The 16,306-nt window shown below is 30.1% G+C and overlaps 1 protein-coding gene across 2 annotated transcripts; it reads right to left on the bottom strand.

Annotated features, from left to right (window-relative positions):
• Positions 1 to 1,928: 1,928 nt before the first annotated feature.
• Positions 1,929 to 16,059, bottom strand: LOC126840010 (uncharacterized). 2 transcript variants are annotated; one of them, XM_050575490.1, is made up of 8 exons: positions 15,978 to 16,059; positions 3,497 to 3,610; positions 3,190 to 3,373; positions 3,051 to 3,115; positions 2,625 to 2,772; positions 2,492 to 2,556; positions 2,251 to 2,299; positions 1,929 to 2,182 (listed from the first exon to the last, which is right to left on the bottom strand). In XM_050575490.1, the coding sequence occupies exons 2-8, from the start codon at positions 3,566 to 3,568 to the stop codon at positions 2,067 to 2,069; spliced, it is 699 nt and encodes a 232-aa protein (XP_050431447.1). In that variant the 5' UTR covers positions 3,569 to 3,610; positions 15,978 to 16,059; the 3' UTR covers positions 1,929 to 2,066. The 2 variants fall into 2 exon arrangements, with proteins under 2 accessions (XP_050431447.1, XP_050431446.1); XM_050575489.1 differs by lacking the exon at positions 15,978 to 16,059 and adding an exon at positions 6,894 to 7,012.
• Positions 16,060 to 16,306: the final 247 nt, after the last annotated feature.

Raw genomic sequence — 16,306 nt, forward strand, 5'->3', positions numbered from 1 at the left:
TGGCACTTGGGACCTAAGCAAACCGGTGCACAAGGCATATTATTTTCCGGTGAGACCGAAACAACCGTGTAATTAATAGGCAGGCCCGTTGTAATAGTAGTGAAAAACCTATCTATAAAAATAGATTGTAACCATCAAATTTGGAAACGCAATGGAGAACGTGGCCCCGAGTTACCAAACCCAGAAGCTACGCGGTCTCATTACATGGCAGAGTGCATCGATAATAGCATAGAGCATAAAAAGAATATATTATTATTATTATCATCATTATAGTGCTCTGAGACGTTTGAGCTGATGACCGACTAAACAATGGAACCGAATACTTGCTACAGAACCGAACCTAGCACGCTATATTATAGCCAGATGGTCCATTTGTATGTGTTAAATCCCATTATTATTCATGCATGCCACTGTGATAACAAACGTTGTTAGACTTGTAAGAAATAATAGTACAAAATACAGGCACACTCACAGAAACCAAGGCTGAATCAGTGACTATGAAGCTATGTGTAAGACACCAAGGAAGCGATGGACAGATGGGGTGAGAAAGGATTTGGAAACACTGGAAGTGCCGGATTGAGGTGATCCAGAATAGGAAAGATGGCAGATCAGTGACGGTGGTGGCCAAAATTCTTAAAAGTTTGTAAAGCCAAAGAAGAAGAAGACAGCAAACTTTGATTAAAATTACCAGCAGTGTAAGATATATTAAGCTATCCTATTGCATAGCTGATAATCTGATAGAAATAAATAAGTACAATTGTTGCAATTATTCTTTCTTAAGGCGTCCATATATAGGAAATACTTTATATTATAGTCACGAGGATCCTCATTCGATTTGCATCAGCTATTCCTAATTAATATTAAATACCAATGCCAAGAAAGACCGGGTGATCGATCAAACGTTGTTGTAATATTATTATACATATTTTATTATTATTACTAACGAACATAATCCACAGATGTTTTTTTCTTTCTCTAAAGTATGCATAATAAACACCACTGCGAACGTCGATCCACGGTCTGATGAACACCGATTAATTTTTAATTCCAACGCCAAGCATAAAAAAATACTCAAGACATTAAATAATAATATCAACCCACTTCGATAACACTGTCACCGTCACTGTGTTTGAACAGATAGAAAAGAACCGCTTATCTATCATTATTTCTAAACACTTCATTGTGTCTGGTAATGCGAACATAAATACTAATTTTGTAGGCCACTGGATTTTGGGAAACCCAACACAAAAAACAAGAGCAAATGTAATATCTTTGCAAAGGCATAGCCAAAAAACAGATTGATTAAAATTTTTAATTTAAACTTATATGCCGGGTTGCATCAAATATTTACACAGAGATAAACTCGTTTAACTGCTGGAGTTAACGAAAATTCTGTTGCATAAACCATGTTTTAAATTTTATCTGTTGTTGAAAATGTATGTATGGTTAAATTTTGTTATCAATGTTTCGCTTTAAAGTGGTGATAATGGAATTGTACGTTATTAGTTTATCGTTGATTAGACCCTGTATGATAATAATATTAACTCTGACCGCTGATACCATTTATAAGATAACCAGCATACTGGTAATAACCTGAATATAAAACAACGATTGAGCAACACTGGTAAATGTAACACATGTTAATTTGACAAAAGCCACGACACACAAAAGTGGTATAACATTTTTTTGAAAACATTGACCTGCAAAAAAATTAAAATTTTCTTTTTGCTATTGTGAAGTTTTATGTTTATTACCTAGTTTAAAGTGTGTAAAATAGTAGTTTTTTCAGGTAAATTATTATTAAGTCATAACAGTTCTATTGATATTAGGTTTGATAATAAACATTTTTAGTTACTAACATAATATTAGGCAAAGGACAGGGCAAATTGTACAAATTAATTAAATAATCTATTAATTATCAACAACCGTTTATCTCTATTGAAATGTATGTATATTTTTAAATTAAAACATGTATGTAATGCAATATACTCTATTACACACAGTATTCTTTAATATTATTTTTTAAGAAATATATAGTAATATCTGGAAAAATATGTTTCAATTTTTCAATGGCAAATTACACACTTGAGTAGATAGTTGAGTTTAAATATGAGAGAACCCGGTATTTCTGTGAACAGCCTATGTTTCTGTATGTATTTGAGAAAATCAAAATTAATGCCGCCTGGAAAATTTTGAAATAATATGTTAATCAATAAAAATGACGACTACAATGGTGTACTTAAGTATTACCGATAGTTGAACCGCTAGTATAATTAAAATCCCAGTATATATCTGCCATCTGGAAAACACATTATTCATTTGAAAACTATTTCTAAAAAACATTTAAAAAATTATATTTTTTTGTATTTAACATTGTCGCTAATTTTTCGAGGACAAAATTTGAATATCATCTTTCCACCTGGTGTTGTTATGTTCAATATTGTACTAATAAAGTAAAAACAATATTTGAATAATAATTATAACTACCAACCCGTTTCGAAGCCGGCAACATTTTCAGTATTTCGTGGTACTCTGTCGATTCAATTGGTAATTTTTCTACAAAACGGTTTGTAGATAATTTAAAAAACCAAAAATATTCAATAAATAGTTAAGTTCTTTACTACCGTCGTGGCCGACAATTTTGAGAACTTCTAATACTTCTTTCTTGTCTACAAACAGCACCTGAAACTTTTCCCCTATTATGTTCACAAAATCTTCACTCAAAACGTTGTTATTTTCAATTAAGTTTTCATTGTCATCTTCACTTTTTCTCTAGAAAAAAATTTAAGAAGCAACTGTTACACATACAATTAGATATTAAACTTTCAGTCACAACCACAAAAAATATATATTAAGGTCTATGTGGTTGAGGTAAATTCGACTGAACACAAAAACAATCAAAAAAAATTCTATAGTGCTAAAAGTATGATTCAACCTTAAAAAAATTTAAGCTCTAATTACTGCCATCATAAAATTGTATAAACATATTATCTTCTGGAAAATGTTAAAACTAGATCAGCCTCTACAGTAACAAAAAAAACTGAACAAACCTGTGACAAAACAAATATTATCGGTTTCATTTTTTTCACCTGTTTCAATCCTATTGTATGGTTTTCTAAAAAAATAATAATTAAGGCACTTGTTGAATGAATATTTTGGTAGAATACGGTTCTTTTTTTTTATTATTACCCTTAAAATTAATTAAATATGAATATATTTCTGCGTGGCGAACGGTGATAAATACTTTGAACTCTTTGTACAATAATTTCTGTAATTCCGTTGCTGAGATTGAACCACTATTGTCGGTGTCATATTTGTAAAACATCTCCTTCCATTCCTCAGTTGTCAAGCTATTTAGGTTTGGATTTATATTCTAGAATAATATTATGTACAGGGTTAATTTTCTGGAAATCGTTTTATTAATGTGAAAAGTTAAAAGTTTTAAAATTAAATGAAAAATCAATTTTAAATATTTCTGAAGTTTTCATATACATACCACCCAAGAAGTACCATCATCCGCTGCAAAACCCACGACACACATAAGTAGTATAATATTTTTCGAAAACATTTTAATTCAAAATATGTACGTGGCGTGTGTTACGAGGACCAGCTAGAAAATTAAAATGGTTTTTGCTATTTTGTTATAGTTAACTCATATAAAACAGTGTGTTCGTACCAAGTTTTATATTTATGGCCTAGTTTGTAGTGTATACAGCAGTTTTGCAGTTACACAAATTAAACAAATAATCTATTGACTATTAACAACCGTTTAATCCTGTTGGAATGTATCTAATGTAATATTCTTGTGCGTAGCTACACTTCTTAATATTATTTTGAGAAATATATTGTAATGTCTAAAACAAATTTACATTTAAAAAATATGTTTTTGGCTTACAATTAAAAAAAAAAAAAATACTAAAAACTTTACAAGTTATTAGTATCTATTATTGAGAATGATTGTAGAGTTTAGACATTTTTACTGAAAGTCAATGGGTTTCCTATTTACTTAAACTATACTATCTAGTTATGTAGATTTATCCATAACGTAACTAATTAAAGATTGATATTAGATAAATAAGGAAAATATTTTAACACAACGTTAAACAAATCCGGAGTATAATACTTAAGCTATAATCCAAAAAAGGTGCATTGGGTAAACAGTTGTTATTGTAATACCCTCTGCCCTAGATCACAGATTTGTACAGATTTTTTTAAAACACTTTAAATGAATAATTAAAAGGCACGTGGTTGTTAAATTTTTGACATTTCTATATCTTTGCTTTGGCACACACACGGAAAAATTGACAGTTTTTTATTTACATTTCTTATCATAATGAAAATATCAGCTGATTTATCTGATAAGATAAGAGAGATAAGTGATAAGGGTTAAGAGATATGTTTAAAGGGGTGGGGATGGGGTTGTTAAATTGTTTAAATTATGTGTTGTTTTCACAACGAACGAACTTGTATGAATGGTTCTAGCCATTTTTTTTTTTAATTGGTTTAAAGTTTTAACGGTCTATCGACTTGAATAGCGCTTATTCCAATTGTAAATTTTGTCCACATAGCAATTTAGATCTAGTAGGATGGCAAAAGTTGGTATGTCACTTTGTCAATTTAGGTGTAACTAAACTGATGTTGTAATGTAAGTATTACACCAAGTGGCAAAACATACCGCGTTCGTTATCAAGCTAATGTTCATAAGTACATTATAGGACGAAATAAATCGTTTGATTTGTTGTCTAAAAATGATACGTCCTTCTGCCGCCACTCCTCCCCAACATAATGTAGTATTATAATAATACTTATAAATGCAATGTTTGTATCGAGTTTAAAACCGTTAATACCTTTAGCAATATTTGTATGGAAATAAATACTTTTGTAGCGTCAATTAAAAACATTAACAAATTGTATATAGTCCAGAAAATATCTGTATCTGTGTGTCGTGTTAAGACACTTGAGCCGGTTTATGTGACAAATCTGAAGAAAACGCGCATCAAGACTATTGTCATATTATTATTATACATGTACAACCTAAAGAGAGTTTATTAACCGCGGTTTTAAGTTACACCGGCTCGGGTGAAAAATACAGAAAATAATAATATAATATACGACATGTTTTCCAGTTTTCAAGATTCTCCTCTCCTCTCCCCTCCCCTCCCCTCCCCCTACAGTGTATTCCACATGGCCGGCCAAACGACACGGGTGGTCACACGACCTAGGTAATCCTTCCTATTATTATTATTATTATTATTATAGGTAGCTTATAAGCTTATATGCGTATTTTTTTTTTTTTTTAATAATCCGAATACTCTGACGAAATATGCTTGTTATATTGTAATATCCGACAATACGATTGTTTAGAGAGTATCGGTTTACACAATAATAATAATTTATAATCTAGCTGTTATAATCCAATACAACATTCATAACGCAATAAACAGGTGGTATGATTACACACTATATTGAAAGTATCAAAACGTTATAAGCTGATAACAACGACTTGCATAATATGATTTTGGATATACCTCGGTATAAGCGCGTGCTAGTAATAATAGTCTTAAGTCGAACACACACTCAATACTATGCTAATGAATTTGACTTTTAAAACCGCATCGCTCTCGACATTTATTCGACAACGAGTCAAATAATAATAATAAATATATATTTTATTTTAATTTATAACAAACACATTTTAATTACATATTGTATTCTTAACTAGTATTTATTTTGTACTAATTTTATGTAACTGAAGTAGCGTTTTTGTGGAAATCTTGATTTTCTTATTCCCATCACTCATCCGTGTATTATATAATAAAAATAATTTAATTCAGATGGATATGTCCTGATAATTATATGACTTTTTCGGATCTATAATCTCCTTGCGATATATTATGATAGTATGGTCTTAACTATATTATGTTCTGGCCAAACGTTTTTTGGCAACTTTTGTCAATATTCGTCAAGTTCCGTGGTTCGCCAGTAAGTAAGTGCCTACCTAACAAAATATTTATTTGACTATCCTTATATATCCTAATTTATTATTATATCCTTTTATATAAGAATATATCCTTATGTATCATAATCTATATATACATAAAATAATCTCTCATCTCTTATCAAATAATTATTTACTACTATATATCAGGCCGTCATTAGTGGTCAAATTAAAGGCAAAATACCTTAAATTTTTATGTATATTTTCTTAACAATTTTCATAAGAATTTGTAAAATATTATATTGCAAAAAAAAAACAATTTGTTATGTTTTCAAATACATTTTTCTTCGGATACTTTTACAACACGGACTTTATTTTAAGGTGCATAAGTGCATTTGGACACTAGTAGTACAGTAGGACATTTAAAATGTGTATTTTACTAAACGAATATAAATAAAATTTAAATTTTTGTCTCGATTACTTAATCTGGAAAATAATTAGTTTAATTATAAATTTGGGTAGAGGTGGGTTACTTACATATTAAACAAATTTCTCATACTGACTCTTAGAAATATCATAACATGTATTTTTTTTCTATTATAATAAAATTAGCTATTTTGTTTAACTTTTCAATTTTGTTTGTATTTGACGTCCGAATTTGTGTATTTTGTGCGGGCAACAATAATAGATATTTTATTAATATTTTAGGAAGAGAGAAACAGAGATTGATATTATGATAAACAGTAAAACTTAATAGCAGCAACCAACAGAACAAAAGGAATGTGGAAAACAAACGCCAAAGAACAAATTGGTTGCCTGTGCGTGCGCGTAATTGTACCTAACACAGAAGCATCGTAGACATTACGGATAACCTCTGAGAAAGTTAAATAATAACAATAATAGTATACGGAATACCACCGTCTTGATTAGTTTTGTTTTATTACACAGTACTTACTGTTGTCAGTATTTCGGTAAAAAAAACAATGATCACGAAACTGAAATTATTTTTTTTTAGGCGCAGGTAAATGCCGTGCTGGCCAAAATCGAATAATGTAAAAAAAACTTTAATAATCTCAGGTCAACAAAGAAATGTTATCAAAACATCTGTAACGTTATCACCACCAACCATCGTTGATCAACTACTTGTTATCAGTCATTCTTATCAGTTTACGTTGTACAATATTTTCGGCGCCATAATTTAGCGCTATTGCGCATTAAGTTTAAACACCAATCGAACAACTTTATTTTGAAAACTATTGTTTTACTATTGAGTGCACTATTTGCATCAGTGCTTGGTGAATATTGTTTTTTTTAAATCAAGACAGACAATATATTATAGTGAACAATCTCGTATGGTCAAACATAGAAAATAACTCTATGCAATTCATCATCACGGTGGCCAGAGGGATGACTAATCCGCTTAATACCGTAGCGTCGTTAGTATGATGTCAAGATTACACCAATTGTTGTATTGTATCAAATGCAATGGGGATTTTGTCACAGCCAAATCAACTTGCCTCGAACTTGGGGTGAAAACACAGCCCAGACAATTATTGTCCACGATCGCCCAAAATAATTCTTCACAACGCTTCATTGTAGTAAACAATGATTAATGGCCGAACACTTGAATGTGTCCCCAAATGAACCGAATCAAATCACAATCGCATAACTATGTCTTGTATTATAATATCAAATACTGTCGTCAGTGCAGTAGTGGTACAGAAATTAATCAAAGCAAACAATAGCGCGACTTGAAGACAATTGATAAACGCATAATAACCGTATTAGTGTGTGTAAAATGTATATTATTTGTACAAATAATTTATGATCAATGTTTTTATGTAAATTCCCTATGGGCCACAGATTTTAAACTAAGATATAATAATACATTGTACTGTTGTCGAATATATATCTTAATGTGCACCCAAATGGCGGTTTGGTTGCGAAATGTTTAATCAATTTTAATGGCTACGGATTGGTAATCAAAATACTCCTACAAATTAATTACCACACTATTCGGTTACACTACCCACCTTACTATTACAGCCCACACGGCTTATAGTTAGTGCTAGATTTTTTTCCAAATTAAGTTTTCCTCATAAAAGCAAACAAAACGTACTCGGCTTTAATTGCTTTGCCCAATAAGTTTTTATAAAAATCCATTTTACACCATAATATGAAAATAATTATCGTTTATCAATCATATTGTATAATATTATAGTAATTAATAGTGTTTAATTTATTTAATCTATACCTAGCCTATTTTTACCAGCAATATGTAACACAAGAAAATTACAAATCTATAAGGTTATATTATGTATGATTATTCGTAACGCCTTACACTAGTTTAGAGGTACTCTTACAATAAATGAAACACTGTAGTTGTTCTTTTTGAAAATATTTTTGTTTATGGTATATTATTAAATCGATGAAAATATTTGTAATTTTTAACTTTTTTAGAATTTACTAGAGCTTTATGCACAAAGATAAAAATTACTCTAAAAATAATGGGTACACATATAGTAGAGTACGCCCACCATAGCCGCCACTGTATAACAAACAACAAGTATTTTTCAATGATTTTACACGGTATCCGTTGCGATAACACGAAAAATGTTTTAACAGCGCTGGTTTTTTTTTTATGTAAAATTTATTGGCCGGGAAAATGCCACACGCCCGTTTTAGCGTTGTAGACGTCGTTTGTACTTAAGTAAGTTTCATGTTGTAAATGTGTTAAAAATACAACGAAATTTAATATGAAAATTGTATATAACGCCGCATGTAGACTTTCATGTTTTTTAACTTTTTTGATAACTATTAAAAGTATATAATACATTTCATTGTTAAGCGATTAATTGACGAAAATTTAGGTTATCGTGGATATGTTATCTCATATCTCTTATCAAGAGATATGAGATAATTGATAGTTATATCTTATCACCTATCTCTTATCAATTATCACTCGTCTCTAATCTCTTATCTTTAATCTCCTATCTGTAACTGAAAGTGAAAATATCCATGTTAAAATTGTGTTTTTATCGTTTACAAATTTTGAAACTTTTTAGTAAATGAATTGTATTATAAGGAAAAGTTCTGAAACATCGGTTTCGGAAATCTGCTTGGCTGTAGATAAATTTAATTCATATTTTGAATCTTCATGACAGGCTCTATCTATAATGAGCTTATGATCAACTTTCTGTCACTTATACTTGTTTCAAATTCAAATCGTTTACCGCGTGGGGTCGCTTGAAATCAAATCTTTTATCAAATAATCTTATATTAAAAGTAAGACAAATATCTTTTCACTATTAACGTGTAGCATTAGGTATTTTTCCTATTCACAACAAGCTCTTAAAATTATTTTGTAAGTTAGGTTGGTATTACTACTGTGGAAAAAGTTCTTTGTGGTATAATATTTTTGTTTGCAAAAAGCGGTTCTATCTAATATTCGATTTCGAGTTTCGTTTAATCGATATTATTATTTAATTACCAAGTTTTTAATTAACTGTTGAGATATTATTATAACTTCTGATATGGCTTTTAATAGAGCCTTTTGGATCCAAATGTATGTACTAATGTTTCCTCTAAGGTCTACGACCTTTTTCTTAACGCAACAAATAATACTTATAACTTTTGTTGTATAATAATATATTACATATTAAGCAATTATGTACCGTAAACGATCCCAATGATTATAATGATTATGAAAAAATTCATTTAAATAATGCTCACATATACAGGGTGATCCATCTGATCTGTAAGACACGCGTTTTCTGGGAAATTGTTGATATTTGCTAATGATAGTGATAATGCTAATTGATAGACAAGCGGTTCTTATGTACCTAGTTAACATATATTTTAAGTATAGGGTGAAAATATTTAAAGAATTGAATGATATAGTGAAGTAATTGTATCAACAAGTACAAGATGTGTCTTGCATCAGATGGATCACCCTGTATGTTGACTGCAACAGTATCACCTGATAACGCCAGTACGCTTATTTTGTTCTTTGTGCACCGGTCGTTTAATTAAATGCAGTCAATTAATGATTAATATAATAGTGATAAATATGTTGTACTTTACACACAGACAAACTCGGTAATTCTATACTCCTGTTGAAAGGTTTGAATGAAAACATTTAACACATAATAATATTACATAACAAGGTCATTTCATTTGTATTACATACATTATATTATTACGCAACGTATGAACATGAGCTAGAAAACTAAAATAGACTCAAAATGTACTACTAAATATTTGTATACAACCGTTTTTTGTCTGGATGATACACAAAATATAATTGCGTACACTATACTACTGTATCTATGACGTTTGGGTAAAGAGGACTTAGCCAAACAATGTAAATTTAAAGTTTTTCAGTTTAAAATATAAAAAAAAAATGTTTTACTTAACTTGACGGGATAGATCGTAAGATGATTTATAATCTTAATATCCTTATGTGAAAAATTAAACTTTTCCCAAGTGATCTAGGTCGACCGAAATAGGATATTAACTCACGAAATCACTTAAGTCTAAATGACACAAGTCTGTTGAAAACGAGTCGAGTTGACTTGCCCAAAAATATACCGATACAGCTGGTTTTTGTCAATATTGCCATTTTTGATATTGATTATAAGTCAATGAAATATATGTGCAAAAAGGAAAAACTCAGAAGAAATGTTAATTTTTTGTTATCAATTTTTGTTGGTTGACAAATTTTTGAATTTGGCCTTCAATATAGTACTTAAAAATATATGTAGAATAAAACTCGTGTTGCCATTTAATAAAAACAATCAAGTACAACCATTTTTTTCGTATAAGATCAAGTGTAGTACAATATAGTACAATGTGTACCTAGCGTGTAAAAGTACCGTATTTTTTCCATTAACATATTCCCAGAAAACGAGTGTCTTTACCCAAAATGAAATTTATATTTCAAAATTAAATGTATTTTTTTGCGCTTGCCCAGGTTGGAAAGTTAGACCATAATTTGTTCTGGACTTGCACGTTCGGATAGGCGCCTTTTGTGTGTGTGTGTGTCTTGGCAAATCCGTATAAAGTTTAAAACTTCAAATGCTCGCCTCGTGTACCATTGTATTGTACCGGTGACCGTATACAACGGCTCTGGAAGTGGGCGGCGGAGGTCCCGAGGGAATGGTGTATTATGCTGGGCTGGGCTGGGCTGACTCATCAGGAGAAGCGAAAAAAAGTTTTAAACGGATTTTCGAAAAAACAATCAGCGCCCGGCCCGGGATAAAGGGTGGAAAAACCCGCCGCCAGAGGTGCGCGCCCGTGTATAGGCCACACACACACAAAACCGTACCTAAGTATATATGTATACAGGGTGATCCAACTAACGTAAGACACTCATTTTCTCTGAAAATATAAATATTTTCAAAAACATTTTTTTCCTAAACTTTTAGGTACATATTTTACTACTTTTTTCAATATTTTGAACATTTTTATCACCAGTTCTTATACGCCAAAAAGGGGGATTTTTTTTTTTTTTTAAATGGCAACATATGTTTATAATTACATACGTTTGTAGACAAAAAATTTAAAAATTATGTTAGCGTTTGAAGTTTGAATTTTCATTTATTTGTTCATTTGTTATGACTTTATAAAGATTTGATTTTTTTACTGTATTTCTTAATATTTTCAATCGTTACTACAAAGACGAGTAGTTTTATTACATTGCATACAAATAATTTGACATGTTACCGTACTCTGTATCATAATCAGATATAATAAATAACCTATAATCTAAGTAATCTGTAGATAAGAACCTTGTCTATTTCGAAATATTTTACAGTGAATTCCTAGTTGTTAGAATGTTATCGCCAATTGGACAATGCGAACATAAATATGAATTTGATGTGCTACCGGTTTTGGAAAACCGAAGAAATATGATTATTATTAAGAGGAAATGTAGTATCTTAACAAAGTCATGACTAATGAACAGATTAATAAAAATGAAAAATTTTAACGCTAACATAATTTTTAATTACGTAAATTTGTAGACAAAAAATTAAAAATTGTCATGACTTTGTTAAGATACTACATATTTTCCTCTTAATAATTATCATATTTCTTTCATATTTATTATTAAGAAATACAGTAAAAAAATCAAATCTTTATAAAGTCATAACAAATGAACAAATAAATGAAAATTCAAACTTCAAACGCTAACATAATTTTTAAATTTTAAAAAACAAAAATTCCCCTTTTTGGCTTATAAGGACTGGTGATAAAAATTTTCAAAATATTGAAAAATGTAGTAAAATATGTACCTAAAAGTTTAGGAAAAAAATGTTTATATTTTCAGAGAAAATGAGCGTCTTACGTTAGTTGGATCACCCTGTATACACATATATACACACAAACAATTTATTTAACTGGATATATATATATATATATATATAGTGTGTGTGTGTGCAGGGATTCGGTATTGCTCTTGTACGGGGATTATAAATTGTCGGTCGGGTGGGTGTGTGTGTGTATGTTTATAGTGTGTACAAGTCGATTGCGATTCGTTTGTGGAGGGGCGGGGGCGACCGTTTAAAGTCCCTGACGACACCGAATTAATAATGCGCCGCCACCGACTTTGGACGGATTGACGGATTTCAATTTCCTTTGAACCGCCACCGGGGGTGGTAGTGGTAGTAGTGGTAAGTACACGGGTAGCAGTGGCAAGTAAGTACAGATTTACCAGCCCTTGTATTCTCTCACCCCCCCCCCCCCCCGCCGCCGCCGCTCACCCTCCTCGCTTGGGGGCAGTTGTCGTGTCATTCGATTGTCGAGACCCGCCGCCCCCACCCCCTCCCCTCCCCCGGCAATTACTACGGTTTTCGCGTTAATCTCCTATCGTTCCGTCCCCCCCCCCGCTCTCCTCTCCCTGTCCGTCTTTTCCACCCCCACTCCACCCTATCAGCTGCTGCGGGTAGGTTAGACGTGCGATTTAACATGGGGAGGGGTGGGATTTTTCGGGATATGTTGGCTACACTGCTGATTACATACAGCGGGTTATTATCGCGTAAGCGGTATTTTAAATTTATGTAATTAATTTGTAGTTGTGTTGAAACATACAGAATTCACATTTCCTAGGTATAGTATAATAATATTATTACAAAAATATGTATTATTTTTATGTACACTATACTGATTAACGAATACTAAAATTAAATAATTACATAGTCTACATAGTAGATTGTACTGCACAATCAAGTCCTTCTTATACTATCAGTAGTGTAATTAAAACTAAAAAATGTGTCCAAGGGTTTGCTCTGTAGTCTGTACTCGTACAGTGTAGAAACTATTTATATGTAACTATTGTTTATTTCTAAAGAATAAATAGGTATCTAATTAAATAAAAGAATTTTAAAAAAAATCATCCGGAATTGGTAAGTATTTAGTAAATATTTAATATATTTACGATTTCTGCGTAATTATACACTAAATTTCATTAAAATTAGTTTAAAACGTTTTAAATAAAAAAAGAAACAATGTTTTTAACATAATATTTAAAACATAATTTTTTAATTATATTAGAAACAGTTTAAAACGTTAAGACTAATTTATATTAGTCCATATCCTAAGAAGTGTTAGAACATATCCTAACACTTTCTGTTAGACAAAAAACTATTTTTTCAAAAAATGTTACTTCACCTTTATCAGCTCGCCCCTTTCAATTTTATTAGGCCCAGCCTCTATCCACGAATACTGAAAACACAAAAAAAAAGTCTGAAACAATTTATAAATATTGAAGACTAATTACATGTTTATTAGATTATTATTAGTTTATTGTTGTATTTTACTCTCGAAGCTCATAAACGTGTCCAGGCTTACTAAACCTAATTAATATTATCATAATATTACCCATTTGTCCTGCTGGTGCAAAAGAAATTTTTACTGTAATACAATAAATTATAGGCATTGTTGTACACGGTTATTTTTTTCTTATTCTCATTTTTATCGCCGTCGCTGATCAGATCAGTGTTTAGATAAATTCACCAGTGTAACTTATACTAACTTATAGTTATTATACTTGTACTAATCGACGTTATTGTACAGCAATAGGATGAGATGGGTTCTCACAGTCCGAGAGATAGTAAGAGATGGTAAAAAACTATACATCTACTTGTCATGTACTTTCTGTGAGTAATCCTTTTACAATTTGTATATTTTGTGCACAGTACAGCGCAAATCGTAGTAAACAATAAAAAAATTACTAAATATTTACCCTTTTAGTATTTTCCAAAAAGTCTGTAAATTTTTCAAACTTAAATGGTAACGTATATTATGGCCCTCTTCGCGTTCTAAATTTTAAACTTTGACAACTTTAAAAATAATTATCTTAAAAAGTCGATAGCGCTTTAGAAAAAATCAATAAATATAAAAAATTGTATATTTTCTAATATTGTACAATAACATATTACACTCCAAAGATACGTTCAAAATCAAAAAAATTATTGCAATTATTTTAGAAGGAAATAAGACTTGTATTATCCCTAATGATAATAGCGGAAATATCGGATTCTTGTTTGATACTCGTTTTTTATTTAAAAATCCCATTAATTAACAAATTAATTTGTATTATTATTATTTATTTTATTTTATTGCATTATTGGTTAATTGATGAGATTTAATAAACAAGTTAACATATAAATATGTGCAGTAAAGGACAATATTATAATAGGATATAAAAACCCATCAAGTTAATAAAATAACATGAACTAGTTTGTTATGCTTAGTTTTATGCCATAAATCTATAAAATAGGAATCTAATATAGAAATAATAATATATATATATATATATATATATATATATATATATAAATAATAGTTGTTAAGTAAATGTATAGAAATTTATAATCAACGCTGAATTTTAAAATTTAAGAGTCTAATTAATCCTATCATTATTAATTAGTTAGTATAACATGCATTTAAGTATAATATTATTTAATTATACAAATAATTTAATTAGTAAGTCTAACTGTATTTAATTAACTAATCTTATTAGCTAAAAATTCTAAAAGTCTTATTTATAGTAGACTATAAGCGTCTTGTGAGTACAAAATAAACTATTTATTGTTATTGAATTGAAATGTATAACAGGAGCAAGACATACAATTGGTTATCTATATTAAATAGTTATGAATTATAGTTGATTATATTAATGTTTATCTGTGTACACTAAAAACTCAAATATATAAATAACAATTAAAGGAGGTGTTTTGAATATTTCTGAATATTTTAGGAACTGAGAGCTTTGAACCCACGACATCTACATTTTAGAATGTAAAATGAAAAATAATCTAACATCTGTAACTTTTACAATAAATAAATAAATAAATAAGTATGCAACGTCGTGTGCACACGTTTTTTTTAAATATAATTGCTCAAAGGTAATTGATTAGTGTATTAATTATTATCTATTTACGCAGCGGGTACGGTTAAACCGTTCAAACCTTGTTGTTATTATTAATATTCGAACACGTTATATTTTAAGCTTAATCGATCATTTAAAATACTCGACCGAGTGGGTAATTATGCAACAAAACGAGTTTGGTCTCTACATTACATTATTGCCAGTCAATAGAAAATAATATATTAAACCCAATATCACAATGTTGCTCGAGAAGAAAAATAATCACCGTTCTGATATCTCAAAAAACACACCAACACTATCAGAATTCAGTTTTTTATTTGTGGTCTACTTGAGGGATAAACAGCTGTAAATGCATGGACTACACTCCTCGAACTTGTTTACAACTAAAAAAAATTGCCAACTGTCAAAACTTCCCAATGTGTTTGGCTATTGGATAATAATTTTGGCAAATCTAAAAAGAATTAAATGACCCTATACCAGATAATTGTATGTATTATTATCAGAAAATGTTTTTACTTTATGTGCAAACAAAACAATTATTTCAAAAAAAAAAAAACCATTAATACGGTTTTTATTTGACTTGATGTATTACAAAAGAGATGTAAGCAAAAAAAAAGATAAATTCAAAATTGATTTTGCTTTACTCACAATATGAGTCCACGCTGATTTTCTTTACAAGTAATTGTATGATTGAAAGTGTGATAAAATACTAATAACATGTTCATGACCAGCTTGCCAATTTTGTTTTTTGTTTTATAATCTCTTATCATTGGTTAAAAACAAATTGTTATCAACAATATGAAGTCAGAAACCACCGTGGAAAACCACCAAACAAAGTTAGATACGGCAAGTATGATAACAAAACGGAATCAAAATGGCGGCCTACGAGGTGGCCCACTTTTATTAATATGGAAAATATGCATAATACTTCCATGTATGTATAGTTCAATGCATGTTGCACACACGGTAAAAAAAAT

Source organism: Adelges cooleyi, unplaced genomic scaffold, assembly GCF_023614345.1.
Source record: "Adelges cooleyi isolate 19-005CV unplaced genomic scaffold, UGA_ACOO_1.1 ACOO_flye_CR_arks_rails_tigmint_CR_PRNA_33, whole genome shotgun sequence".
In the NCBI taxonomy this organism is placed as follows: domain Eukaryota; kingdom Metazoa; phylum Arthropoda; class Insecta; order Hemiptera; family Adelgidae; genus Adelges; species Adelges cooleyi.

Excerpts from the sequence above, each read along its gene's own strand:
- LOC126840010 (XM_050575490.1), bottom strand. The coding sequence starts at position 3,568 with ATGTTTTCGAAAAATATTATACTACTTATGTGTGTCGTGGGTTTTGCA. Across the intron at positions 2,773-3,050 it reads TAATATTTGTTTTGTCACAG|AGAAAAAGTGAAGATGACAA; the intron begins GTTTGTTCAGTT and ends ATTTTTTTCTAG. Across the intron at positions 2,557-2,624 it reads CAAAATTGTCGGCCACGACG|AAAAATTACCAATTGAATCG; the intron begins GTAGTAAAGAAC and ends ACCGTTTTGTAG.